Source organism: Pestalotiopsis fici, assembly GCF_000516985.1.
Source record: "Pestalotiopsis fici W106-1 unplaced genomic scaffold PFICI_Scf_1, whole genome shotgun sequence".
In the NCBI taxonomy this organism is placed as follows: Eukaryota; Fungi; Ascomycota; class Sordariomycetes; order Amphisphaeriales; family Sporocadaceae; genus Pestalotiopsis; species Pestalotiopsis fici.
Genome location: NW_006917091.1, coordinates 331,195 through 356,611, shown reverse-complemented (window position 1 = coordinate 356,611; position 25,417 = coordinate 331,195). Strand labels below are relative to the sequence as shown.

The window sequence follows — 25,417 nt, the reverse complement described above, 5'->3', positions numbered from 1 at the left end:
TTCATAATTCCTTTAGATCAGATCGGGTTCGGCTGGCTTTGATACGCCCCCTTTCCCTGCCCCCCAACCCTTCAACCTGCTACCCAGCGCATGCCAACGATGGCTGGCTTGCTTTCCTGCTGGATCGCAACCGTCATCGCAATCATTGGCTACTCCTTGACATCGTCCTATGTCGCGGCCGTGGAAGTGCTGGGAACAAAGTATCCCGACCTGCGATGCGAGACCAACGCCCCTCCCCAGAGGGCCCTCAACTTCACCTCGGTGAGCGTGCCCGTCGGGCCGCGGCCCTGGGGCCTCGTGTACCTCAATGAGAACTTTGCCTTTGCCGCCATCAACTTTTCCATTGGCGTGCTCGATACTCGGCAGTTTGAGCCCAGGCTGCTCAACATGATTCCGTTTCCAGAGGAGTTCCAAATGGGCAACGAAGACATCACGTCGGATGGTTACGGGTATCGTGAGCTCATCCTCTCCCACGACAAGCGGAACCTGTACGTTGCTACGGGTTATGGTGCCGTGATTCTCGATACTACAAAGGCCATCCTGGGGAGTAATGAATCCATCGCCGGGGTCCTGAGCAGCAATGGCTATGTTGGTAGGAGCGCCGTGGAACTCTCCATCACGCCCGATGACAAATTCGTCTTCATCAGCCAAGAATTTGGGAGCAATGCCTCGTATAATCGTGGGGCAGTCGAGGTCTACAAAGTCACCAGGGAGGATGACGGCAAGGTCTCAAGCATATGGCGAGGTAGGCAACGCCCATGACCTAGATAGCTGGGACGCCACAGAAACGTCACCGTAGAGTCCATCAGTGATACGACTAGAAAATGCATGCTAACCTTGATTTACTGCACAGGTTTCATTGCACTAGGATTTGCAGTTGTCGGCCAGCAGTTCTCAAAGGATAATACGAAACTGTTCGTAACCAGCGAACTAAACACTACCAAGGGAACAGTCAACGACACGGCCGGTATCATTAGCGTTCTGGACGTTGCAACACTAAAAGTGACACCGGGAAAGGCACTGATAACTCGCCTGAACAACGGATGTCGTCCGGTGCGATGCGACGTCTCGCTGGACGGACGACAGCTCTGGGTCACGGAGCGAGACGCCAACACCCTGGCCATATTTGATGCCGATGAACTTGCCCTCGGCAACAACAATACTGATGAGGTACTCTTGGGTGCCGTCACCACGGGCACTTCGCCCATTGGAATCGCCGAGGTGGGGAGGTACGTCTTGACGGCCGACTCCAACCGCTTCAATTACGAAAATGCGACAACTGGCGTCACGGTGGTCGATACGATAACCATGCAGCAGCTTGGGCAAATACCAACGTCGGCGTTTCCGCGCTCTTTAGCGGTCAGCCCCAGCGGAAACAGGTTATTGGTCTCCGAATTTGGTGCGGGCACCATACGTGCGATAGACGTGACGTTACTCAATAGGTTTTAGGAGCCGACAATGAGTGAAGCGAATCAGATGTACATAACCATTACTCACTGCATTTATAGACCGCTGCATGACTGATTAGATCATCGGGCCTCGCCCTCGTGAATGACGGGTCAAGTGTGATCGCAAGGTCAAAGCGTATGCTTCCAAACTCGTACCAATTGTTTTCCATTGACTATCTGCAATCTTCTGCCCCACTATTGTTGATAGTAGTTGGGAGGGTAGTTCTGTTGGTGTTGTTGGTATTGTGGATCGGGAGCTTGCTGGGAGTATCCATACTGCCCACCATGTTGATTGGAGGGTGGATAGTTCTGGTGTTGCGGTGCAGAGTTATAACTCTGCTGTTGATAATGCCCACCCTGATACTCGTTGGATGATGGGTAGTTCTGGTACGATTGCTGTTGTGGTGGTGGGTTATAGCTTTGTGCACCATGCTGCTGGTATGGCTCAGTCGAGGCTGGGGGCACCGCCTGGTGCCCGCCACCAAGATTCACCACTGGCGCTCCGACACTGACACCTTCGTTGCCGATATCATCAGGTACCGAGATCTTCACCTTGGGCAGATACTTCTGCACCTTTTGCTCAACCATGCCATGCACAAAGAGCCAACTCTCCAGCTCGAGCTTGCGGTGACCACCATTCACAACACCCAGTATGCTCTGGCGCAATGTCTCCTGGAGTTTTCGGACAAGACCACGGATTTTCTCCACAAGCTTGGACTTGAGGTCATCTCCAAATCCGCGATCAGCTGTGGTTCCAGCGTCACGGTCAAGCTGCGAGTCAAAGGGATTGCCACCCAGAATCTTCTCCAAGGGTCTTTGGAATTGATCGGGCAAAAGTTCGAAGAGCCGCTTTTCAATCTCTCCGAGGATTTTGCGGAACTCGATACGGACTTCCCTATGGACCTTGGCGAGACCAGTTGTGAGCTTGTCACTAATGACCTTTGAGAAGCCGCCGCCACTGCCTCCATCTTCACCGTCGCGGTCGCCGAGACCTCTCGAGGCACCCTCGTCAGAGTGCTTTTTGCCAAATAAACCTCCCAAGCCCTTGACCAGATCTTCTACATGATCCTTGATCTCGGCCTTGGCACCATCGCCCAGGTCTCGGGCGCTCGAGTTGCCACGCAGCCACTTTTTAATGTGGTCCAGGGCAACGCGAGTAAACTGCTCTGCAATGGGCCCGTGCTGCTCTCTCAGCTTGGCACCGACCTGCTCCTTGATCTCGGGAGCAATGGTTCGAGCCTTTTCCTCGGGACTGCGTGCGGCGTCCTTGATGGTGTTGCTCATGACGCCCAAGAGACCGTCCAGTTCAAACTTTGGACCGCCTCCCGGATTCTTGTCGAGGTGGTCTTGGACGACGTTGATGGCGGCGGACAGGAATCCCTTGGCTCCAGAGAGGCCTTCATTGCTGTTGAAACCCCGAGATTGCACATCGCCACCACCCCGGGATTGCGAGTCGGCATCCTCAGTGAGGTTGAAGATATCCCGCAGGTCATCTTCTGCTTCATCGGTAATCTTGCTGAAGCTGCGCGTCAATTGGGCCACTTCGTCCGCAAAAGGAAGGGACCTGTGGCCGTAAGAATCTGGAGGCGCATCGGTCAGGCCCCTCGAACTGTCTTCGGAGCGGTCCTTCTTGTTGAAAAGCGAGCGAAAGGCATCAACGACGTGGTCCTCCAGGCTGTCAATGGTCTTTTGCTGAAAGACGTCGATCTCAGATGCGATGCGGGGTTGAATCTGAGGCGCCAAAGAGTCGACATACGCGTCCACCTTAACCATCAGGACCTCTGGGACGCCGTGAGAAGACATGATTGCGAGTAATATCTAGACCCAGCGTATATGGACCTGGCCAAATCGAGAAGGAAAAAAGTAGTAAGTTACAAGGACTGAGTTGGGACTAGCATGCAAGGTTGTTCATGTTTTGGTGATGGAGGGGCGGAGCTCAGCTGAGTGAGTTGACCGTAATTTAGTGGACATGTGTACCGCCTTACCCCGCGCCCCACCAAAAGAAACACAGCCCCAGTGCCAGCATTCATCAAAAACAATTGTGAATTTTATTCAAAGATCGGAAATCTGTGTTGGCTTGTCCAACAGAAACCTAACGACTATCTCGGCTGCAAATTCCGAATCGTCATCAAAGTTGACCTTGTCCAAATCCGACTGCAAGACCTCACCATTCCACCGAGTGCCAAAGACTGTCAAGGTCTCAGCATTGACAAAGCGGTCAAATTCAAAGTGCCCTTGGTAGGTGAGCACACGGCCTGGGTTGTATACTCCTTGCACTGCGCAATGATCAGTGCTTCCGACAACAAACCAGTTTGGCGGCATCGAAGTCGGTGGTGGAAGTATCACGTGGTCTGCGTGTATAAACTGCAATCGCATGGTTTTGGGCTCAGCCGCTACAACAGCTGTTCCATTGTTTGTCTTTGGCGACGCCCACTTTCCGTCTGATTGCAAGCCGGTTGCCTTGACAAAGCCGTCGCTTAAACGAATTGGATGCACTCCAACTTCCCAGCCCTTTCCGTCCTTCTCAACGACAGCGCCATGGTCGGCCAGTAGTGTCTGGCACAACAACTGATGCCCAAAACAGCTCCCAAATAGTTTGACCTGCGGCTGCTGAGAGTACGCATCTCGTAGGTACTCGCCGAGCCGACTGATCCATTCGTCTTTGTCGTATGCCGACGCTGCGGCGCCCGTGACAAGTAACATGTCAAATTTCGCCGGGTCCTCGGGATATTCGCCAAGAACGACATTAAACTCTTCGGATTCAATGGTGAGGTGTGGCGCAACACGGCGGGCAGCTTGGCTGAGGAGACCATGAAATATCGCCCCATATGATCCCCTTTTTGCCAAAACATTGGGCACAGGAGTGTCGGCATTGAACATTGCTATGCGGGCCACTCTGGGCTCTGCTCCTACAGCCATGGCTACTAGATAGGTAGGGGCAGGACTATTGGTGGGTCGGGAACTAGTTGGACTGTTGATGAAAGAAATGCTGGCCTTGATTTCTGTCAGATATGATCAAACAAGCCAAGAATACTATGCAATGAAGTTTAAAAATGAATGAGTTGGAACAAAATGCTGAGCCAGACCCAGCCGTCACTTGCTGTGCGACTATATTCGAGAGCCGGCGCATAGGCCATCGTGACGAGATCGGAGCTTGGTGGATCGCCGCTGAGTCCTAGCGGGGACGCCTCGGCTTGCAAGCCGATATCTTTCGGCTTTCCATCACCTCATCAATTTGACAACAAAATGATATATTCCGTGGACGCTCTCGCAGCCGTCACAGTCACGTAGCGCTGTCGCGATTGACTCAGTAGGGCAACTTGGTGGCTTTAAGCCATAAGCTGTGATGCTATGGTTGGGTTTCGTAAATTGTTGCCATTTGGCTCTCGGATCTGTCCCGAGCTAATTAATAATTGGTAGTGCACACATTCTAGCAACACCTATTATTTGAATCTGTCGCCCATTGGAACGGCTTGTTGGGCTTTTCAAAGAGATATTTCGGCTTCGCCAAGCTATTGTGACCTTGTCTGGTTTTCGGGCTTCAGAAGATAATCGTATGCTGGATCCTTGCCACGGCTCTATCGATTGATGCCTAGACACTCCTGTATCGTCTGACTCGCGGCAAGATAATTTGGTGGTACGGCGGAGAAACATCTTGGCCGTCTCGAGTTCCAATCGACGCTTGATGCAAATATGTGGCCGCGAGTAAATGCCAAGTGGAGCGCTGGGGCTCTTTATCAGTGCCATCATTTTGGTACGCCACATATGAGCACCAATGAGACTACTATATCTGTACTTGCATGCCGTGCTTCAGGGACCATTCCTCCACTTTTTTCGACATTGGCCGGTATTCTGCTCTTGTGCACAAGATCACTTTCCCCCATGCCTGATAGGAGACCCAACCAAACTCGGAGACGTTGTGACGAAACGAGGTCCTTCGGCGTGCCATGATGACCTTTTGAAGATTGCTCATCTTCTTGCCAGCGATCATCTTATGGATTTGATCGTCGAGTTGCCCTTCATCGCCCTCACAGCTGAGTAGATGAAGTTTTTCCAGACTAGTCGGTAAGACCTCATCGAGCTGAAGAAGCCCTGAGCCATTCGAGGCTTCATCGTCACTATCCTCGTCGCTCTCATCGTCTTCTCCAACAAGAATGTCATGCGGCAAAGTAAGGGTCTTCAGCTTGGACAACTCGCGGAGCGATCCTATCCTCCCGGTGCTTTCTCCCTCCTCGTACATGAAGGCTTCACGACAGTCGAACTTGATTCCTTCCAGCGTGCTGCTGCCATATTTCCTGAGCGCATCACCGATGGCGGTAAAGTCGAGGTCATCATCACATCCAACCGTGGCCGAACCCCATTCGATACTAAGCATCTTTAGTCCTGGATACCGCGACATCATGCTGGAAAGGCTGTTGCCATTGCAGAGAGACCAAGCAAAGTCGATATGCTCCACGCTCGAGTGCCCATCAAGCCTTTCCGGGGACCCTTCTGCCTGATCTTGTTGCGTTTCCATTGACCATTCGACGGACCAGCCCCGCAGGGTGCGCAACGTGGGCAGTGTGAGAAGACCGCGGGGCTTTAGTCTCGTAGTGCCCTCCGTGTCATTATGCCGCAGCCATAGTTCGCGCAGACGGGCCAGGGCGGCTGGAGGCCCCCCGTCTGCACCCGCGCGCGTCTCCACGACAAAGTCACACATTTCAAAGTCCGTTTCATAGAAACACTCAATCTCTAACTGCTCAAGATTGGGCAGTAGCAGTAGAATAAATGCATGGTCAAAGCCTTCCGCTCTGTGCTCGACGCCTGCGAGGATCTTTTGCTCCAGACTCTCGGGAACGTTGAGCCTGGGCCGGGCGGTCTCGAAGAGGGAAACCAGTTGGGGACCTGTAATGCTGCCGTAGCCCAAATACATGCCCCGCACCAAGCTGGCGAGGTGAGGACATTCCACGAGCGTGCGCAATAGGCGATAGCGAATGTCGTCTGATAGTTCTGGTATGTAATGATACAAAGCACGCTGCGCAAAAGGCTGTAGGCGCTTCGATAATCGGCAGAGCCGGGAGAGGGCTGCGGTCTCGTCCCTGAAGCTGCCAGCACCAACGAAACCCGTGAAATTGTGCGGCAGGCTCAAATGCCCGCAGATTTGCAGCAATAGCTCATCGGGGAGTGCTTCCATCATTGCGATCAAGTGTGGTATTGAGTCAATGCAGAGACACAGATTGAATCTGCTGGAGAGAAGTCGTCCATGTCAATGGCGGTGGAAATAGGTAAGTTTTTGTAGTCATCCTCTTGAGGGCGGACTGGTACCACAATGTTTAGGGGAGGCACTAAAAGCTGTAGGGCTAGGCAGCAGCAGCAGCGCCGTTATGTTTTAGTATCGCGACTTTCTGATGAGGGCATTTCAATCAGGTAATGAGGATTCCTTGAGGATTTTAGTGCCAATAGATTGTTACTCCATATTATCATGTTGAGCGCTTGATTTACTTCCACATTTGGTAAGAAAAATGAATCAGTCATTTGCTTGATTGAGCAGCCAGATTGCGGAGACCAGCATTTGAGCCACTTTTCAGCGCACTGGCACGATGCACCCATATATAGCATGATATATAACCAATATGGAATGCAGAACAATTCTTATGCTGGGGAGGTTTATCAAAGAAATACAAAGAGGTACCCAGGTTTTATACCAGAAATATTGTTTGTCGTGTCAATGTGGTGCTAGCGAGTGTCGAGCTGTGGGAGGAACCTCATACTCAAAGTCCCGCTAGAACATCTCTCATTGTGGTTATACTAGTGCACAACGCACTCATACGATATCCACCTTCTCATTCGTGAGCTTCCCGTCCCGGCCCAACTTTTCCAGCATGCCATATCTTTCGCTCAGTCCTGCAATAAACACGGGACCGAGGATCACGTATTTTGTGGTTTCCGTGTCTCTCCTCGGCCTCAGAGCCACTACATAGCTTGTGTACTCTAGAATAGCAAGTCTATCACCGGACTCAAGGTTGCGCGGGCCAATGCCAATGAAGCCATTGGACGTGGCGATAAAGGAAAGATTGTGCGTCAGACGATGCATCTCCTTGGTGAAAAGTGACAGAGACGCATCTTCTGTCCAATACCAGTCTGACAGCGCGTTGAGGTTTGTCGGTCGTTTCGGCTTGTCTTGTGGGTTGCCATCGACAAGCAGCTTGTATAGGCTTCGGTGCTTTTCGACCCTATCATGCGGATCAAGGTTGCTGAAAAAAGTGGCAGTCGTATTGAGCATCAGAACCACCCACAATTCCACTCTTAAGTCATGGTGGATGGAATACAGGGGATGATCAGCACCGAGGATGATCATTTGTGCCGTATTGGCCATGCGTTCAATCTCTCGCAAGTCATCCTGGCCCTCGTACGGGTCAAAATCCAAAAGCTTCGTCATTTGAACCGTATCGATCATGGTAGCTGTGACCGTCAGGACTTTGTGATCTGTTGAATATCTCGGACGAGCTTCTCCATGGTAGTGCCTCCAAATCCATGGAAGTTTGAATAAGCTGGATTCGTAGCAAGGCTTTTGCGTGAAATCAGGTAGCCAAGATGGTAGGGGGCCTCGTATTTCTACATTGCTGCGGTGACGCTGCGAGATGGCTGCCTGTAAGAAGCCAGTAGTTTTAGAATTTGCAATAATTGCTTGAGAAGATATTTGCCAAACTTCCAGCTTATAGTCGACAATGACGCGGCGCCGCGACTTTTCATTGATGATCCCAAGCAGGCCGTAAATTTTGTCCCTGGTATTGGTAGCCTCATGGTGCATCGTGTCCAACAATGCTTGCTCCATTGAAGAGTAAAGCCACTTGCTGCTTTCGGAGGACCGCATGCCAATCAATCCTTTCAATCGGGCATTGTTGACAAAGACTTGCTGTATGGCATCCCCAGGGTTATCAAAGTCCTTGACATGCTCCTCGAGGAACGCCTTGATCCGAGGCGAGGGTGGTTTGTAACCCATCCAGCCGTGATCATTTACCAAGGCCCGCAAGCATCCGTCCAAGTGCGCAAAGGATATTGTCCTAGATCCACACATGACAAGGGGATCTTTTTCAGGTAGTACAGCTTCCTGCACAATCCAGATGCGGCTGAACCATTGTCGCAGGAAGATGGAGAGAGACAGCCAGTACAGGTCGGATGACGCGGGTTGATTCAGGACATAGGCTTCTCTTCTTTCGGAAGAGGACCCAGGAGCAGGCCTCCACGATGACAAAAGCCAGTCCATGAAACGGTCGGTTCCTTGGTCTCCAGGGCCCAGCCAGACCAACACGCGAGCAGCAGCCGAGTATATATCTGCCATGAGTGGAACTTGATAGTTTTTCTCTTCAATATCGGCTTGGTTGATACAAATTGCATCAATCCAGAGATATGTCTCGGCGGAGCGGTATGGCAGCTTTTGAGGGGAGTCATGCAAACTGCGAAGTTGGCGAAGAGCCGCGGCCAGGTTAACGGTAGCGTCCATCGGACCTCCATTCACAGATATCCTCTCCGTGATTTTCGGATCTCCCCAGCAGTATGAAAGGGCAATAAATGGCGGACAACGCCATGAAAGAGGCACCGTCAAGGTCGAAACAGCGATGGGATCATGCTGCTGGCCGGGAGATATGCGGAGTAGACGAATCTCCTTATCCTTCCGGCTCAATTCACGATAGCTTGTGTCCACATCCGGCTTGACTCAAAAACCGGCTTGATAATGGACGAGCCCAGCTTAAAGACTGCCTCCGACGCCATTGGTATTGCTGAGTCTCCTAATCCCGTGTGCACAAGATGATGTACGGTCTTGAGAAATTTCAGGGAAAAATAAAGAGAAAGGAAGTCGTGCCATGTCGGCCGCGTGGCTGTGAGATTCCTCAGACTTGAATCCTTCGCGGAATATAGGTGGGGACGAGCCTACAATCCGTTTCATTGGGCACACATGGTCCACGAACTTGGTATTTGTGACAGGCATTGCACTGTCGAAAACATTTCACACTCCATATAAACGACATAAAGGTTTTAAATCGAGGTTGTACTCATTATCTGTCTTGTGCCTCCTTGATATTCTGCTGGATTTGACTCGAGCCTTGAGCGCAAGTGGCATACATGGATGGAGGCACATTAGGGGCCTAGTGCCTGCCTTTGCAGGGCAATACAGTAGGCGCACCACCTGTAACCCCCCTCAGCCAAACTACCCCAACTCAAAATCGAAGCTTTTTCATCACAAATTCCAGATCGTCCTCCAGCTTACCGAGATGTAGCATTCGCCTTTTCCTCATCATCTCTTTGGAAGCTTTCGCCGCTGAGGTACTCACCAAAGACGCGATCTTCAACATCCATATCCTTCCAAGCTGCTCCCTGTGACGCTTTGGCCGCGCGACGGAAATAAACACGCTTACCCCATTTCCAGGTCTCAACTCCGAGAAAGAACAGACCTGCTGCTATGAAAACGATGGCCCATTCCCAGCTAATACCGGTATGCTTGAAGACGGCATGATTCAAGACGGGAATGTATAGCGCCGGGAACAGCGTCACAAAGCCGAAAATGATGGCCCAGAACAAGAACTTGTTGCGCCAGACGTCATGCATCCACTGAGTAAGGTATTTCTTACTACCAGGCTGCATACGGAAGAATGACCGCCGCATATCAATCATTTCCCAGGCCAGGAACAGCGCAAACCATGTGAGAGTCGCGAAAGTCGTCGCACGGGCGCGATAAACCGTGTCGCATACTTCAGAGTAGGTCTCGTTGCAGCCTTCGCCCAGGTCTCCATTGCCAAAGCCAAAGACGACAAGAGAAAACGTGGCGAGGCAGAGTGCTGCGATCCAGAGCCCGTAAACGACCATGTCAATGAGGAACTCGGGAGTGAACACGCCAGTCTTGAGGCTCTGCGGCGGCCGTTGCATGATTCCAGGAACGGCGCGTTCAAATCCAAGGCCCATGTCCGGCATTCCAGATGTTACCATGATGATCCAAATAATCTCCACGGGCGCAAGAGGGAATACGGACAGTCCACGGGCATCCTTGAAGGCAAGTCCAACGAGAAGTGTACCGGCCTGCGCGATATTCTCTGCCAGAACGTGGAGCACAAATTTCTGGATATTATCAAATATGCGGCGGCCTTCTTCGATGGCGGCAACGATCGAGGCAAAGTTGTCGTCCATGAGGACAATGTCGGATGCATCCTTGGCAACGTCAGAGCCAGACTCACCCATTGCGATACCTACGTCGGCATGGCGAAGGGAGGGCGAATCATTGACGCCGTCGCCAGTCTAAATAACCGTTAGATTCCATTCAAACATCGTGAGCAAGGTATGGGTGAGGGCTTACCATAGCACAAAATCGTTTGCGCCTGTGTAGTGCTTCAATCATGCGCACCTTGGTGCTTGGAGCACAACGGGCAATTACCAAAGGGAGTACAGGAAGCGCGTCAATTTCGTCGTTGGACAAGGCATCGAATTGTGTTGCCGTCATAACCATGGACGCTGCAATGTCAGCACTGACTCGTTCCATGTGCAATGGCAAAATGCCAACTTCAATCGCGATCGCCTTGGCAGTCTCATGGTGGTCACCCGTAAGCATGTGCACGCTTATTCCCGCCTCGTGGCAGCTCCTTACTGCAGGTGCCGATTCTGGTCGTGGCGGATCATACAGACCTACCAGACCACGGAAAATGAGGTCTTTTTCAATCAGCGCTCGGTCAACGTCCGCACCAACCTGCAAATCCGAATCGATCTGGCGACTAGCTAGTGCAAGCACACGAAGTCCCATACTAGCAAGAGACTCCATATTTTTGAGTATCTCTTTGCGGTAGTCCTCAGTCATGTCGCGATATGCCGAGGAATCAAAAGCATCGCGGTATCGGTATCTCGTGCAAGCGCCGATCACTCGCTCAACCGCGCCTTTGGTGAAAGCCCAAGTTTGTCCAGTGCTAGAATTCTTCATAACAACACTCATTCGCTTGACATCACTGTCAAAAGGCAATTCAGCCACGTCGGACCACTCCGCACCCTCGCCTACCAAATCCAATCTGTTGCGAGCGAATCGGCTTGCAAAAACTTGAATGGCAATTTCCGTTGGATCACCGCGACCATGCCACGTGCCTTGACTTTCATGGACTGTTGCGAGATTAGCTAGAGAAGCAACCGACAAGAAGTCTTGTAAATTAGCAGTGCTGTCATCGAGAAGCTTCTTTGGCTCGACTTTGACACCGCCAGACGAGTCTTCTTTCAACGCCTTGAGGTTGATATCGCATGGGTTACGCGAGTCAAAGACGATGTTGCCGGCCGTTGGATTTAGCGGCTCATCAGAGGCTTCGACAGTATAGGTTCCCTTGCCGGGAATCCAAGCGGCACGTGCAACCATCTTGCCCTGAGTCAATGTACCAGTCTTGTCGCTGCAGATATCGGTCACGGCGCCGAGTGCCTCGAGTGACTTGAGGTTACGGACCACGACGTTTCGCTCCACCATGCGTTTAGTACCTGCAGCCATCGTGATAGTCAAAACGACAATCAAGCTGGCCGGGATCATGGATAGCCCTGTCGCTACAGCATAAATGACAATCTCTTGCTGCGAGTTGAACTTGTTTGCTCCCAGAACAATGATGGCACAGACGACAGCAATACCAAAGAGGAGCATGGCCAACTTGCTTAGTTTGCGTTGTAGGGGTGTGCCTACATTCACACCAAGAAAGCGACCAATGGCATCCCCCAAGGTCAATGTGTAGGCCTCAAGGTATCGGTGAGGACCCGCATGTCCATCTGGCTTGCGCTTTACGGGACGAACTTTGGAGTCCTTCTTGTTCAGTGCTGATGCTATGGCACCAATTTCAGTGAACTGCCCTGTAGCAAACACGACTCCCTTGGCTCGTCCTTTGGATACAGTGGAGCTGCTGTATGCAATGTTCAGGCGATCGCCGGGCCCAGTTTCCGCACTGAAGACTTGGTTCTGGGTTTTTCGCACGGGGAGCGATTCTCCAGTAAGCAAAGCTTCATCAGTTTCGAAGTTCTTTGCATCCACAAGCCTTGTTTAAAAGGGTCAGTATAAGTAAAAAAGAAACTTGGTTGATGCATCACTGACCTGATATCAGCAGGAATTGTATCTCCCATCTTGATCTCTACAAGATCACCGGGGACAATTTGGCTAGAGGGGATAACCTGTGAAGTTCCAGACCGTACAACGGTAGCCGTAGGAGAACTAAGAGAGCGCAGGGAGTCCATGGTTTTCTCAGCAGAGTATTCCTGGAAGAACCCGACAACAACATTCAAGAGAACAACAGCGGCAATGACGCCGCCCTCAATCCATGATTTGATCCCGAAGCTGACGGCCATGGCAAGGATGAGAACCTAGAAATGGATGAGTGTCTTTTCCAAAAGAATAGTATTCACCGGAGTGACATACCAAGGTCATGGCATTTGCGATCTGAGCAATGATAATTTTGATGGGCTGCACCCCCTTGGCACCCTCGAGCTCATTGGGACCGAATTGTTTCTCCCGAGTTTCAGCCTCGGCCGAGTCAAGGCCGTTCAAGGCATCGGTCCCTAGTTCTTTAAGCACATCCTGCCAGCTCAAAGCGTGTGCAGGGTTCGAGAGAGGCGAGTTGGACTGTCCAGAGACATGCTCTGGAGAGGAAGCATCTGTCTTTTTCGCCATGTTGACTTTTTATGCACAAGTCAAGAGATTGGGAAAGGTCTTTGAAAAAAGAAACTTGGACGACAAAGAAAACAAGTCAAGGTCGGGCGCATGTATTCCTTATAAGCTCGACTAGGTGTTCAATCCAACGACAGTCAGCCTTGCTTGGCACCTATTCCCAGGAGCGGTGGGACGAACCGGGCTCCGTTTTCACGGCATGGTTCGCCACTGAACATGAGATTCTGGAACGTTGACAATTCAATCATGGGCAAGCCAACCCTGCACTTTGCAAAGAAATGAACTCATCATACAGAGCCTTGTACGATAGCAAAATATCTATAATCATGCCCGTGATGACGCTAAGGGCCACTCTGTATGACTTTGTGAGGCTAGGGGCGTAAACGCCGAGACCGCCGGTGGAGCTTCCGGAGAATGCCAAGCACTGCCAACCCGGGAAACCGGCACCGCAGCGACGGGCAACGGCGATAGTCAAGACTGAGAAATACTGGGCGGAATTAGTAAATTACGATTTCAGGTTAGTCTGAAGTGACTTTTCTTGGTGCTTAGACAGTAGCGATACTGTACTCAGATTGCACCTAATTCTGCCCCCCTATGGTGTACTGTCAGGTATGCTGCGAGCCCTAGAAGATTGCCTTCAGGGGCCTGCGCCACTGGCGTAGTCTTCTCCTTAGCACGCTATTCAAGAGACTTATTATTCGGGCAGTGTGTACTTTTTTATCCGGGCAGTGCTAACAAGATACTTTCCCTAATAACTTTCTAAGCCTCAATCGCATTAAGCTCAAATTTGGATAACAGAGATTTAATTAATACATAATGATATATACCAAGTTTTATCTATATCTATTTTGATTTGAGAGAGGTATGTGAATAAAAGGAAATGGCTTACGGGACTTAGGCCTGGACGATACGTAGCATCTACGCATCTACCATAAACCACACAATACAATCTTCTACGCCAGCACCAGCTGGAAAAAGAAAACGAAAACAGCTACGATTAACTCTAAATCTGGATCCATTTATCTATTGTTTTTTCTTTCTTTTCGAGCCGTTGAAATAGAAAAATATAGCTATAGAATTAGGTGACACACTGCCCGGATAAAAAAGTACACACTGCCCGAATAAGAAGTCTCCTATTCAAAAACAAAGCTGAATGCTTGCAGCCTGTAAATGAATTGAATAGTGTTCTCATCAAATTGGCATGGTGCCCAAGGTTCACTTATGCTCAAATACACATCCAGCGGAGTAAGAATGATTACAGTCCCCGCCAGCTGTAGTCTCTCTCGCTTTCCATGTCCCAGGTTGATATTACACAGGTCACGGTCGGAGCTCGGACTTGATAAAACTTGCATGGCTCTCTGACCGATTGAGTATTGATTGTTCATGTTACCCAAGGTAGGTACCTAGGCAGGTAACCTTGCATCTAGCTATAGCCTAGCCGTGGGGTTGAACCTGTTGATCTGCTAGGCAGCCATGTTCTAGTGAGACCAATCCGAACGCCGAATTCGTCAGTATAATAGGCCCACAACCATTGAAGGCTGAATGGTTCTACATTTCTGTTCTGCCATTGCATCCACCATGGCAACGTCAAACAATATCATGTCCTTCCGACGACATGATCTGGATAATCTCCGCACGTTTCTCACCGGGCTGGTGACTGTGCACCACACCTCAATCGCCTATGGTGGGGCAGGAGGATGGCCTTTCAAGTCTGCTGCTTTTGTCGGCGCGTCACCCTTGATATTGGGGTTCAATATGTTCAACCAGTCCTTCTTCATGGGAGTTTTCTTTTGGATTTCTGGACGCGTTTCAGCCCAAGCACTGCAGAGGGCGACAAGTTTAACCGCATTCCTGAAGAACAAGACATTGAGACTTGCTGTCCCTACCCTGTCTTATACATTGATTGTAAACCCAATCATGCATGCCTTGTTACAGCCGGACCTGGGTATCGAATCAGTGCTCGCGTTTATCCGGGACTATTTTGTCAATCTCAGGGGTGTGAGAGGCCCAGTGTGGTATCCAGTCACCTTGCTTTGTTTCGATGCCATCGCGGGGCTCATCACTACTTCCCATTGGAGGCATATCCGGAGGAGCAAAGGGGCACATTTGTACGAATTGCTAAGAAGATACGGGTGGCTAGCGGCAGCCGTGCTAAACTTCCTGGCTAAGACACAATATCCAGTGGGAAGAGCGCTGCCCATCATCAATCTGCAGCCCGCATATATGTTCCAGTATATTTACGCATATACTCTGGGATATCTCGGCTACTATCAAGGGGAACAGATCATGAGAGGCCCCTTTGAAATCCTCTCTGGTAGCCAGGGCCCGACAAGAACTAAGTCGCCTGAGAGGAAATTCGCCAAAGGCATATCACTGAGAACTGCCATAATGGTGTCTCTGCTGTCCATGAGCATCATTCACCTCCCTCGATACCTGGACTCGATCGAATGGGTAGAAAAGACGACTGAGCAGCTATTTGGAGGTTGGAATCTGCCTTCACTTCTCTATGCTTTTTGGAATGAATTCTCATTCAATCTTTTCTCGCCTGCGCTCATGTTTGATTTTCAACAAAGACAAAGTCAACAAGCGACCCGGTCCATCTGGAATGCCAGGTACTCGTATGCCACTTTCCTGGTCCACACACCTGTCAGTATCACTCTGCAGACCATTGTAGAAAACATCATCATGTCATCTTGCAAAGTCTTCTTTAGTTTTTGTACATCTGATTTATTATCATGCCCCATTCCCATCAAGATATCGAGTATTGGTCATTGGGCATATCACTCTCTTCAGTTGTATACCTGCACAGTTCAATACTGTTTTCGCTTTTGCCGTTCCGAAGTACTTTTTACTCTTATCACTTTATGGAAATCAGATCTGAGACATCCAGCTCACCAGAGTGTATTTCACTACTTATCTACTTCCTATCTAGCTACTGGAAAAAATAAAATAAATAAAAAGCGCTCATCTTGAGCGGCTATCATTGGCACTGCTAGAACGATTTCCTAGGCGCGGATTCTGCCTACTCGACTTTGGATCGACCGTCCTCATTGTCTTCGACTGCGGCCTGTCCCGGAAGCATAACGGCACGATCCAGAGCGTAGGGAAGGCCACGATGGCGACCACGGATCATCATTGCGCAAATGACGAGCTTGCTAAAAGTTGTAAATTGGCCGCTCAGCGACGTATTGACAGAAGGATGACCCAAACTCAAGCCTACGTTGCCACTGCATGGCTGTTAGAAAGCTTCTTCAATCGCTCCAGTGTCAACTTACTACGCAGAGACTACCTCGAAGAGGGCTGAGAAGACGGAAAACTCCTAGTGTCAAAGTTGGGATTAGCTGGTCCTCCATAAAGAACAACAACTTTGGACTCACGGGCTGGGTATCGTCTGCAATCCTGGTAGACTCTGAAATACATATACAAAAGGTACCCAGAAATATGTACCACAGATCAAAACTTAGTTGATTTTTGACGTGACTCATGATGTAGGACCGGCCGCGAACTTCATCTGGTGTTTGTTCTGCGCTGTAAATACCAAGAGACCTCTCCTCGTAGGTATTCGAGGCACGAATACTAATGGCGATGGGAAAGATGGAGATGTACATCATGACAACCAAGCTGAATTGAACGGCTGGATTGACCTTGGCCAAGTTAAATGTAGAGGTTCCAGTGTGTCTGGCAGATGCTGCCTGGAATATGGCTGAAAGAATGCGTGGTCCCAGCGCGAGATCGTTTACGGCAGGATTGTTCAAGTCTAGCACAATGATTAGGAGAACGTCGATGAAATTGAGAGCCACGATGATGCCGAAAAGTATCCAGGTTGGTTTACTGGGGAAGAGTAAAGTATAACATCGTCGTGGATGATCCAGAAGAAATCTTAGTGGCTCTTGCATGGGGGATTGACGTGGGACCACTTTCGACGTTGTCCAAATGGCCAGCCTAAGAAAGACGGGGTACAGTGTTTCCCCAGCAAATGCCAGGAATGTCATGACCAGCAATGGCCAAGTCGCGTCGCGAAAGCCGATCATGGAATCTGGAGTGAGCGTGAAGCCGAGATTGTCCACCATGGTTTGTGCCGAGTAGAAGGCCCTGGAAATGGTCAACTCCGATGCTTCAAGTTCTGATTCAGTGTATCGCGGAACGCGGGACTAACCACCAAGTTTTGTCTTGTCCAACAGAAGCTAAATAGTCGGTATACTTGCGATCAGCACGGTGTATCCATGGCACAAGGCATATGGCACCAAAAATGTGAATACCAAAGAAGTAGACTATGCGAGTTCATCAGCGGGTACCTGATATTAGCGGATCGTGTCAAACTTTACTAGAAACAATCTTGAGCAATAACTGCAAGCTGCGGTACTCGATCCCTCCAAGAATCCTACGGTCGCGCATGGAGAGGTTGCTAAAATGGGAGTTGCGCCCAATTGTTATGTGCCTGGAGAGCCGAGGAAGCCGTTTTACAACAGTAGGAGTGGACCCAGTGTCGGCCGTTGATACTGTCCTGTCACGACTGCGGTCTGGTCTTAGTACGAACATGTCTGAAACAGCACGCTCCAGGGATCGAGCGTGGGAAAGTCGATGACCAGTATCCATTGACCGACGCCAGAATCCAGAGACATCACGTGTAGTCTGAGAAATAGGTCGAATGGCGTCGTGGCTTTCTGTTACATCGCATTCCACCACAGGATGACCTAGAATCTGGTTAGAATATCTTGAGTTGATAATGGATTCTGGATATTTTACCATTATCCCTATCTCGTGGAGATGGGATTTGCAGTGCCTTGCGATCAGAGGTGGGCGTCGCCAAATCTTTGGCAAAAGTGATCCTGGCCGGCGCTCTTTGCTCAACCGGCTCCATGTCTAAAGGATCTTCACGGGTTCCTTCTGCATCCAAATCTTCATTGATCAATTCCGTCGGCTGTGACTCGATATCTCTCTGTAAACCAGACGTCCCCTCTTGCTGGATTGACAATGCTGCAGGAAACCAAAAAAGATAAGCAAACAATGATACGTATGAATAAGATCCGCTACTAACCGTTTCTCTTGATAGACTTTTCAAACCAGTACAGTCGTGCAATAACGACTATAATGTTGATGAAGCCCAGATTTGTGAGCATGGGGATGAAATACAAGTAAAGCTGCTGATAGGTTTTGAGATTTTTGACGTCGACACTGGGCAAGAATTAGCTTGATGACACAAACCACAAACGAGATGCGTATTTACGTATTCAGGCCCGACTCAGTAGAGGCACTCGCACCAAAGCTTTCGATATGTCAGCGACCGTGGGTTTCATTGCTGCTCCCGCATACGTACAAGTACGAATCGATAGCCGAGACATTGCCAAATGGATAGAACACCGCGATTGACAGTAACCCCATGAACAATATCCATGTATCTGAAAATATTTAGCAACGGAGATCTTCTACTAGAAATTCTGCTCATTTACAGTGTAGCGTGATGAAGTTTATTCCAACAAGAGGCTTCATGTTGATCATTATGTGGCTGCAACCCCAGTGAGACTAGTGCTTGGGCCGGCAATAGAGTAAATACTGGCGTTTGAAATATAGTATTGGAGTGTGGGAGGAGCCTTTGTAAATTCAGTAAGTGGCAAGGAGGATTAATCGTCCACCGCTGGAATCTAGGTCTGAGGATTTATCGGGGGAACGGTTATTATTTCGAGCCAGGATTGATTGATTGCGTTTGTGGGCAGCGGTCAGAGCCCAATTGGGGGCAGGGGGACGCTGCATAGGACCGGATTGAAGTCACAGCACCGGAAGAACATATGTTTCAATTACGTTATGGACGAATAGGTCAAATGCCGGTATGAAAGAGTCAGGATAAACGGACGAAACCGTGTGACGTGGGTGATGCAGCTCCAAGGGTTTGATGCAAACATGCACGTTTTCTTTTCTCGATTAGACATCCAGTCCTTCTCTCGCGCTATCCTTGTTTTGTCCGAATTGATACAGGCAAACGTGGGACCGCTCTGTGTGCATACATAAAAGTAGTGGTCTAGATTCACTATCCATGTAAAAAGGGCAAACCCTTTGTCATCTTTCAAGTAATAAATCGCCAAGTGACTCATTCGGCCAATACTATGATAAAGTATATTTTTAATCGGTCGTACTGGTGTACCATCTCTAGCTTCGGTTGCCAATCATCATCTAGTTCCTTGAATTTTGCGTTAAAAAAGCAGCTGTTAATAATAGTTAGGCAAGAGCTTTTGATGCTATACTCTCCGAGGAATTCGAAAAGAAGTGATTTTTTGCTTATACAAAAAAAAAGGTGCGTACGCGGTAAATGCGGTACCTCACGAAATTAGGTCCCGGTATTATTCACGTTGGTATCGAGACATGAAAGATGCATCGCTCATCCTTTTCTTGCAATTTATGGAATTCCCGACGATAAGCCCTGGCCACAGTATTGTCAACTCTTGTCAAAGACCCGAACAACCTCTTGATTTTCGGATACCGCCAACCCTCTGCAAAACAAGTATTCACAAATATACCGAATATTATGAAAACTACCCTTCTGACTTGAAAACGGAATCCGAAGCCCTTCAAACATCACAGGACTTGCAAACTTGTATCGCGTAGCCCCATTCTGACCTTAAAAACTGCGAAGCTGTGAGCCTCCGGGAAGGGACCGGGTCCAACATGGAATATACAACATTCTGGCATGGAGTCTACCATAATATCAGCTCAGGCCTTCTGTAGGGCGTATTTATACTCACATTCTCCAATGATTCTATCGGCGCGTACCCTTTTTCTACTCGTCGATCTTTGACGTACGTGGTATAAAGTTTGTCGTCAGTTTGGGCAGATAGCCAGAGGTAACGACTGACACGCATGAACATGTATATCACTCCACAGGCCCAAATATCTGAGACGCGTGGGTCAAATTGGTCGTCGGTATGCTCCTCGGGTGCGATATAAGGCAGTGACCCGCGCATCCCAGATAGTAGCTCGACCCCGCCGTCCTTTGAAGGAGCCATATAATGGCAGAATCCAAAGTCGGTGATTTTAAGGTTTCCCTCGGGAGTCAGAAGCAGATTCTCAGGCTTGAGATCGCAGTGGGCCACGTCAATTTCGTGCAAATACTTGACACCACGCATCAGCTGTTTCAGGAAGCAGTCTGCCTCTTCAGCTTCGAGGTTGCCAGCAGATTGGACGAGTGAGAACATATCCCCGCCAGCGCAGTATTCCATCACCTCATAGAAGTTGTCTTGCCCAGTGTAAAAAAGGTCGAGGATCTGTATCACATTCGCGTGTTGTAGGCTGCTTACGAGGGAGAACTCGGCAACGATTCGGTCACGGTATGAAGCAAACTGCTGGCGGGGTCGTCGGTGAAACTCTTTGACAGCAAACAGTTTCTGTTCATGGCTGCCGATGTCTATTTTGCGAAAAACGCTGACGGTTCCGTAGGCACCACGGCCAATGGTCTTCCACCTTGTGCCATATTTCGTCTCCAAATTCGCCTGCGTCTCTTCGATAGTGTCCAACGTCTCTGACTTTGCCTTTGTCTCCTCGGCCCCGCCCGGGAGGGTAACCTTCAGTGTGGGTAAAGAGATTCTTTTTCGCACTTGTTTGTACTTTTTGGATAATGCAGTTCTCCAAATGCTAGGCCGTTCCACCAGAGGTATCAGTCCAAGGGAATGCTGATGGCCTCCAGGCAGTTCTGCGTTTCGAGTGAATCGTCGACCTGGGGAGTATCTTGACGCTGTCTCTCCTGGTTGTCGATGTCGGTGAGTATATTCTCAGGCCTTCAATACGCTGAAATGACTGCAGTCCATGTTCACCTTGGGATAGTCAAATGCTCACCGATGGATGACATCGAATTATGCCCACAGGGCAACCGATCAAGCGGTCGAAGCTAGGTAATTTGAACTTGTCAATTCGTTGGTATGCTCAACGAACATGTCATTCTTCACACACGTAGAATCACTGTCTCTACCTAGGCTCAAAGCCAAATCGCATTCGCGCAGTGGTAGGATCTGAACGATTGCATACCTTTCCCCTCCCCTACCTAGGCCGGCAAATAGGTGCCCAATATCGATGTCATAAAAAGACAGCATTCGTGATATCCGAATTCGGTTTAGCGCATGTCATTTTTCCACCCAGATATGATATACATGAACCATGACCGCTGCCAGTACGACTCTCTTGGTTCCTGCTAGCAGACCAATCACTGCCTCTGTTTAAGCTTTGGCTTACCGCTGCCGTGAGACGTGATCATTTCCGTGTTGCCGTGTATAGCATTTCTGATTGGCTTACTCCGGATGACCGGACGGCACAAAAGCATTTTAAGTCCGAGTATCCGGCTTTACGCTATCTGATTGGTGCTCAGGGAGCAATATTGAACCGTGCCCCAACGGGCGCAGATCAGCTGCTTGGCGTGTCCTTGGCACACTCGGTCAGAACATGGCAGCGGGTAAGGGAAGCCGCACAAGTTCAAGTACTGCCTAGCACATAATATTCTGTTTTGGGCAATCCGTAGGATTATTTTCCTTGGCTGAGAGTAAGTCGCACTGTGTCTGTAAGGCTGCCTCCTTGATTTATGTGTAAGTTGTGGCATCACCTCAGTGTGATTCAAAAATTCCAACGTTCGCAGATCCAGATCTATGCCTGATTTGACCGATATTGTACCCGACATCTACTTACAGTCGTCAATGACCCCGAGACCCAATCGTCAGCAGAGGGATGATGACTCGGGGACCGGTTCAGGCCTCCATTTCCAGATTCTGGCACTTGCACACACTTGTATATTATGCCTTGCCTCTTGTTGACTTGGTGCAAGCAATTTGAGAGCTTGGAGGCGTATACCAAGTGGGAGCTGGGTTCGGTCCGAAGTGGCATGCACTGCCCAAAATTGGAAAACTCGACCGAAGAGTCAAACGGCCATGTCGCATATCCCAATGAGGACATCCGATAGAGCCCTGATTCCCATCACCCAAAGGAACGACGAGACTCACACTACCATGAGCTCCTAGCCTGCCTGGAAAAGTTTACAGCGGAAGTCCTCAAACTTCTAAGGGTCTTCTCCACTCATAAGAATGTCAAGGTCTCCATGATTCTCGTTAGGACAAGGGGAGTATTGTAATCCAGTCAAAGTATACTAGTTCCCACGTGCAGATTGCTCGAGATCAACTCCACAGAGATCCAGAGGATCATGGACTCATGTTCAAGGCACAGACTAAGCTCGATTTACCTGGGCCGACTTGTATGATTCCTAGGACCCCTGGCATCCATCAGCGCCCAGGGCTGCCTCCCTGGTACGCCTTCCTGGCTAATCTATATCGCCGCTCCTGGGTCAATCGTGGTTGCTCACGCATCGATAGCCGACGTGAAGATGGTGGCGTTCGTCTCTGCCCTGACAACAGTGCGAGACAACCTGTGTATGGCCTGTATCTAGCTATCTTATGCCAACCCAATTCAACGAAATGGCTTGGCAAGGGTAGACAAGTCTGCGGCGCGCCAATTAAATGTGCTCCATCTTTCATATGGCGCTCGCGTGAAGTCTGGGTTGTTCAGCTCGGCTGCATCAACCTCATAAGGCTCTCATTGCCCGCGTGTGGGCACACCCTACGATCAATGGCCTGAAGTATATCATACAAGAACCCTCATCACTCAGACAAGTGACATCTTGCACGACTTGTATGGTCATTCTGATCTTGATCGTTCTAATACTCGAAGTGTTGGCCGAAGCTTTTTCATGGGTTCGACGGCAAAGACGGACGTCCAGATCATGAGTCTGGAGACAGGCTCATGGGACACGGAAAACGAAGAGAAAGCCCGTCGAATTGCTGAGGAAGACCTCAACCGTGGTCACAAACAGGTGGGACAAAGATCCTGTTGTTTTCAGATCTTTTCAATCACTGACATTCATCATCCAGCACTACAAGGGTTTCGTTTTGCTATGGCTCGCCTGGCAGAGCACCGGCGTGATATACGGCGATATAGGTACCAGCCCGCTGTACGTCTACAGCTCCACATTCACATCTCAACCATCATGGGATGATTTAGTCGGCGCCTTATCAATCATCATCTGGTCTCTGACCCTCATCGTATCTGTCAAATACTGCCTCATCGTTCTCAGAGCCGACGACGACGGTCAAGGCGGCACATTTGCCCTATATTCACTTTTGGCACGCTACGCAAACATTGTTCCCCGAGACCCAAACAAGTCCAGCGTCATCCATCTGTCTCGTCACAAAACCAACGAGCTTCGATCTGATAGTAGGACATTCAGGTCCTTTATCGAGAAAAGTCGCTTTTCAAAGGGCCTTCTCAAGCTTTTTGGGGTCCTTGGTGTATCAATGGTCATGGCAGATGGCATGCTGACCCCGGCTCAATCGGTCCTCGGCGCCATTCAAGGTATCAAGGTTATACACCCCGACCTAGGCACGAGTACTATCGTGGGAGTATCTTGCGCCATTCTCGTCCTTCTTTTCCTGATTCAACCATTTGGCACCTCCAAGGTCGGCACGGCATTTGCACCCATCGTCATCATCTGGCTCCTTTTCAACTTCTGCAGCGGCATTTACAACTTGGCCCTTCACGACTACACGGTTCTCAAGGCATTCAGCCCATATTTTGCCTTCCAATATTTGATCAGAAATGGAGAGGACGGTTGGAGATCGTTGGGTGGTTTGCTCCCTGCCTTTACGGGCGTTGAAGCACTATTTGCAGACATTGGTGCATTTGGCAAGCGAGCCATCAACCTCTCCTGGTTCTGTCTTGCGTATCCATGCCTCCTCATCGCCTATGCCGGCCAGGCAGCGTACATCTCCACCGACGCGACCGAGACTGCTTATACGAATCCATTCTTCTACACAGTCCCACCCGGAAGCTTTTACTTTTCCATGGTTATCGCAATCCTGGCAGCAATCGTTGCAAGCCAGGCCATGATCACGAGCTCTTTCCAGCTGCTTTCACAAATCATGAGATTGAGCTATTTCCCCCATATCAAGACTGTCCATACAAGCCAGCGCTTTCACGAGCAGGTGTACATGCCGCTGGCGAACTGGCTTCTCATGATTGGAACGGTCATAGTCACGGCTGTGTACAACAATGTGAGTGACTTTAGGATCGCAAGCCTGGTTCTTACTGCTGACTTTATTATAGACCACCAGTCTTGGCAATGCGTATGGTGTTTGTGTCATCATTACCACTTTCATCACTACCTGCATGGTCTCATTCGTTGCCATTATCGTTTGGAAAGTCCCATCACCAATTGTCATATTTGTCTTCTTGGTGTTTGGTGCGCTTGATGGTGCATATATTTCCTCTGTATTACTCAAGATCCCTGATGGCGCTTGGTTCAGTCTTGTCTTGGCAGTCATCCTGGGATCTGTCTTTGTGCTCTGGAGATGGGGCAAGGAGCGGCAATGGGCTGCGGAAGGCAAAGAAAGCCTGACTGTCTCGCGCCTGTTCAACTCGTCGGCGTCGCAACTTTCTACCTCGGAAGCTCATGCCACCAGCCTGTCCGCGGATTTCGGTGGTGGTGTCGTGACGACGGCACCTGGCCTGGGCATCTTCTTTGACAAGGTGGGCGCCGGTGACGATATCATACCCAAGGTGTTTACCCAATTCGTCCGCAAGTTCCACTCGCGCCCGGAAGTCGTGGTATTCTTCCACCTGCGTACCCTGACCGTTCCTACGGTCCCCATGGGTGAACGCTTCATCATTACGCGGGTTCATCAGCTTCGATCCTGCTACCGCATCACGCTGCGCCACGGATATACGGACGAGGTCCTCACCACCGATCTCCGCCAGGTCATTGTCGAGCAGCTCAACGATTTTGTGGTGCGCATGGGCAAGCAGGCGGGTAGTCAAACAGACCAGTCGGCTTTCATCCAAGACGAGCTGCGCCGCCTCACCTCGGCCGGACAATCCGAGTTGATCTATGTTCTCGGAAAACAAATGATGCGCCCACGCCAAGTCCAGAGCAACTTGGTGCGAAGGTCAATCCGGCAGGTATTCTTGGGAATGTTCCTATGGCTACGTGAGAACACGAGAGCCAAGCTTGCGGACCTTGATATAGATGCCGACAACCTTGTCGAGGTGGGCTGGGTCAACCACATCTGAGCAAACGTGGTTGGGATCTAGCTGTCGGTAGAGGGAAGGAGGAGGGGTTTGGTGAGATTGGTGTTTGTAATATAGTATAACTCTGCCTAGTTTACCTAACATGACCTGATCTCCTTCCTAATGTCCGTGTTCAACCTTTCCAGTGTCAACCTAATCCCGTGCTGTTGACGACTTTTTGTGACTCATCCCCTGCCAGATACACAGAATCGTGTATAGCGAATCTGTCAGATAC

At 49.9% G+C, this 25,417-nt stretch overlaps 10 protein-coding genes across 10 annotated transcripts; 3 read left to right on the top strand and 7 right to left on the bottom strand.

Moving 5' to 3' along the window:
* Nucleotides 1-99: 99 nt before the first annotated feature.
* PFICI_00123 (uncharacterized protein) lies at nt 100-1,449 on the top strand (the record flags this gene model as incomplete). Its single annotated transcript, XM_007828704.1, has 2 exons — nt 100-745; nt 854-1,449. 2 exons carry the CDS (start codon nt 100-102, stop codon nt 1,447-1,449), a joined length of 1,242 nt encoding a protein of 413 aa, XP_007826895.1.
* Nucleotides 1,450-1,643: 194 nt separating this feature from the next.
* Nucleotides 1,644-3,251, bottom strand: PFICI_00122 (uncharacterized protein; the record flags this gene model as incomplete). The annotated part of the gene is made up of 1 exon (XM_007828703.1): nt 1,644-3,251. One exon carries the CDS (start codon nt 3,249-3,251, stop codon nt 1,644-1,646), a length of 1,608 nt encoding a protein of 535 aa, XP_007826894.1.
* Nucleotides 3,252-3,500: 249 nt separating this feature from the next.
* Nucleotides 3,501-4,367, bottom strand: PFICI_00121 (uncharacterized protein; the record flags this gene model as incomplete). Its single annotated transcript, XM_007828702.1, has 1 exon — nt 3,501-4,367. The coding sequence occupies one exon, from the start codon at nt 4,365-4,367 to the stop codon at nt 3,501-3,503; it is 867 nt and encodes a 288-aa protein (XP_007826893.1).
* Nucleotides 4,368-5,232: 865 nt separating this feature from the next.
* Nucleotides 5,233-6,624, bottom strand: PFICI_00120 (uncharacterized protein; the record flags this gene model as incomplete). Its single annotated transcript, XM_007828701.1, has 1 exon — nt 5,233-6,624. One exon carries the CDS (start codon nt 6,622-6,624, stop codon nt 5,233-5,235), a length of 1,392 nt encoding a protein of 463 aa, XP_007826892.1.
* Nucleotides 6,625-7,251: 627 nt separating this feature from the next.
* PFICI_00119 (uncharacterized protein) lies at nt 7,252-8,931 on the bottom strand (the record flags this gene model as incomplete). Its single annotated transcript, XM_007828700.1, has 1 exon — nt 7,252-8,931. The coding sequence occupies one exon, from the start codon at nt 8,929-8,931 to the stop codon at nt 7,252-7,254; it is 1,680 nt and encodes a 559-aa protein (XP_007826891.1).
* A 761-nt stretch (nt 8,932-9,692) lies between these two features.
* Nucleotides 9,693-13,098, bottom strand: PFICI_00118 (uncharacterized protein; the record flags this gene model as incomplete). The annotated part of the gene is made up of 4 exons (XM_007828699.1): nt 9,693-10,718; nt 10,777-12,469; nt 12,526-12,791; nt 12,847-13,098. The coding sequence occupies 4 exons, from the start codon at nt 13,096-13,098 to the stop codon at nt 9,693-9,695; spliced, it is 3,237 nt and encodes a 1,078-aa protein (XP_007826890.1).
* A 1,596-nt stretch (nt 13,099-14,694) lies between these two features.
* On the top strand, nt 14,695-15,821 carry PFICI_00117 (uncharacterized protein; the record flags this gene model as incomplete). The annotated part of the gene is made up of 2 exons (XM_007828698.1): nt 14,695-15,741; nt 15,807-15,821. The coding sequence occupies 2 exons, from the start codon at nt 14,695-14,697 to the stop codon at nt 15,819-15,821; spliced, it is 1,062 nt and encodes a 353-aa protein (XP_007826889.1).
* Nucleotides 15,822-16,117: 296 nt separating this feature from the next.
* Nucleotides 16,118-18,585, bottom strand: PFICI_00116 (uncharacterized protein; the record flags this gene model as incomplete). Its single annotated transcript, XM_007828697.1, has 10 exons — nt 16,118-16,322; nt 16,371-16,414; nt 16,473-17,187; nt 17,252-17,366; nt 17,421-17,789; nt 17,842-18,072; nt 18,134-18,270; nt 18,323-18,361; nt 18,413-18,494; nt 18,546-18,585. The coding sequence occupies 10 exons, from the start codon at nt 18,583-18,585 to the stop codon at nt 16,118-16,120; spliced, it is 1,977 nt and encodes a 658-aa protein (XP_007826888.1).
* Nucleotides 18,586-19,658: 1,073 nt separating this feature from the next.
* Nucleotides 19,659-20,932, bottom strand: PFICI_00115 (uncharacterized protein; the record flags this gene model as incomplete). Its single annotated transcript, XM_007828696.1, has 3 exons — nt 19,659-19,784; nt 19,833-20,827; nt 20,920-20,932. The coding sequence occupies 3 exons, from the start codon at nt 20,930-20,932 to the stop codon at nt 19,659-19,661; spliced, it is 1,134 nt and encodes a 377-aa protein (XP_007826887.1).
* A 1,878-nt stretch (nt 20,933-22,810) lies between these two features.
* On the top strand, nt 22,811-25,185 carry PFICI_00114 (uncharacterized protein; the record flags this gene model as incomplete). The annotated part of the gene is made up of 3 exons (XM_007828695.1): nt 22,811-22,933; nt 22,992-24,170; nt 24,223-25,185. 3 exons carry the CDS (start codon nt 22,811-22,813, stop codon nt 25,183-25,185), a joined length of 2,265 nt encoding a protein of 754 aa, XP_007826886.1.
* Between the last annotated feature and the right edge of the window lie 232 nt (nt 25,186-25,417).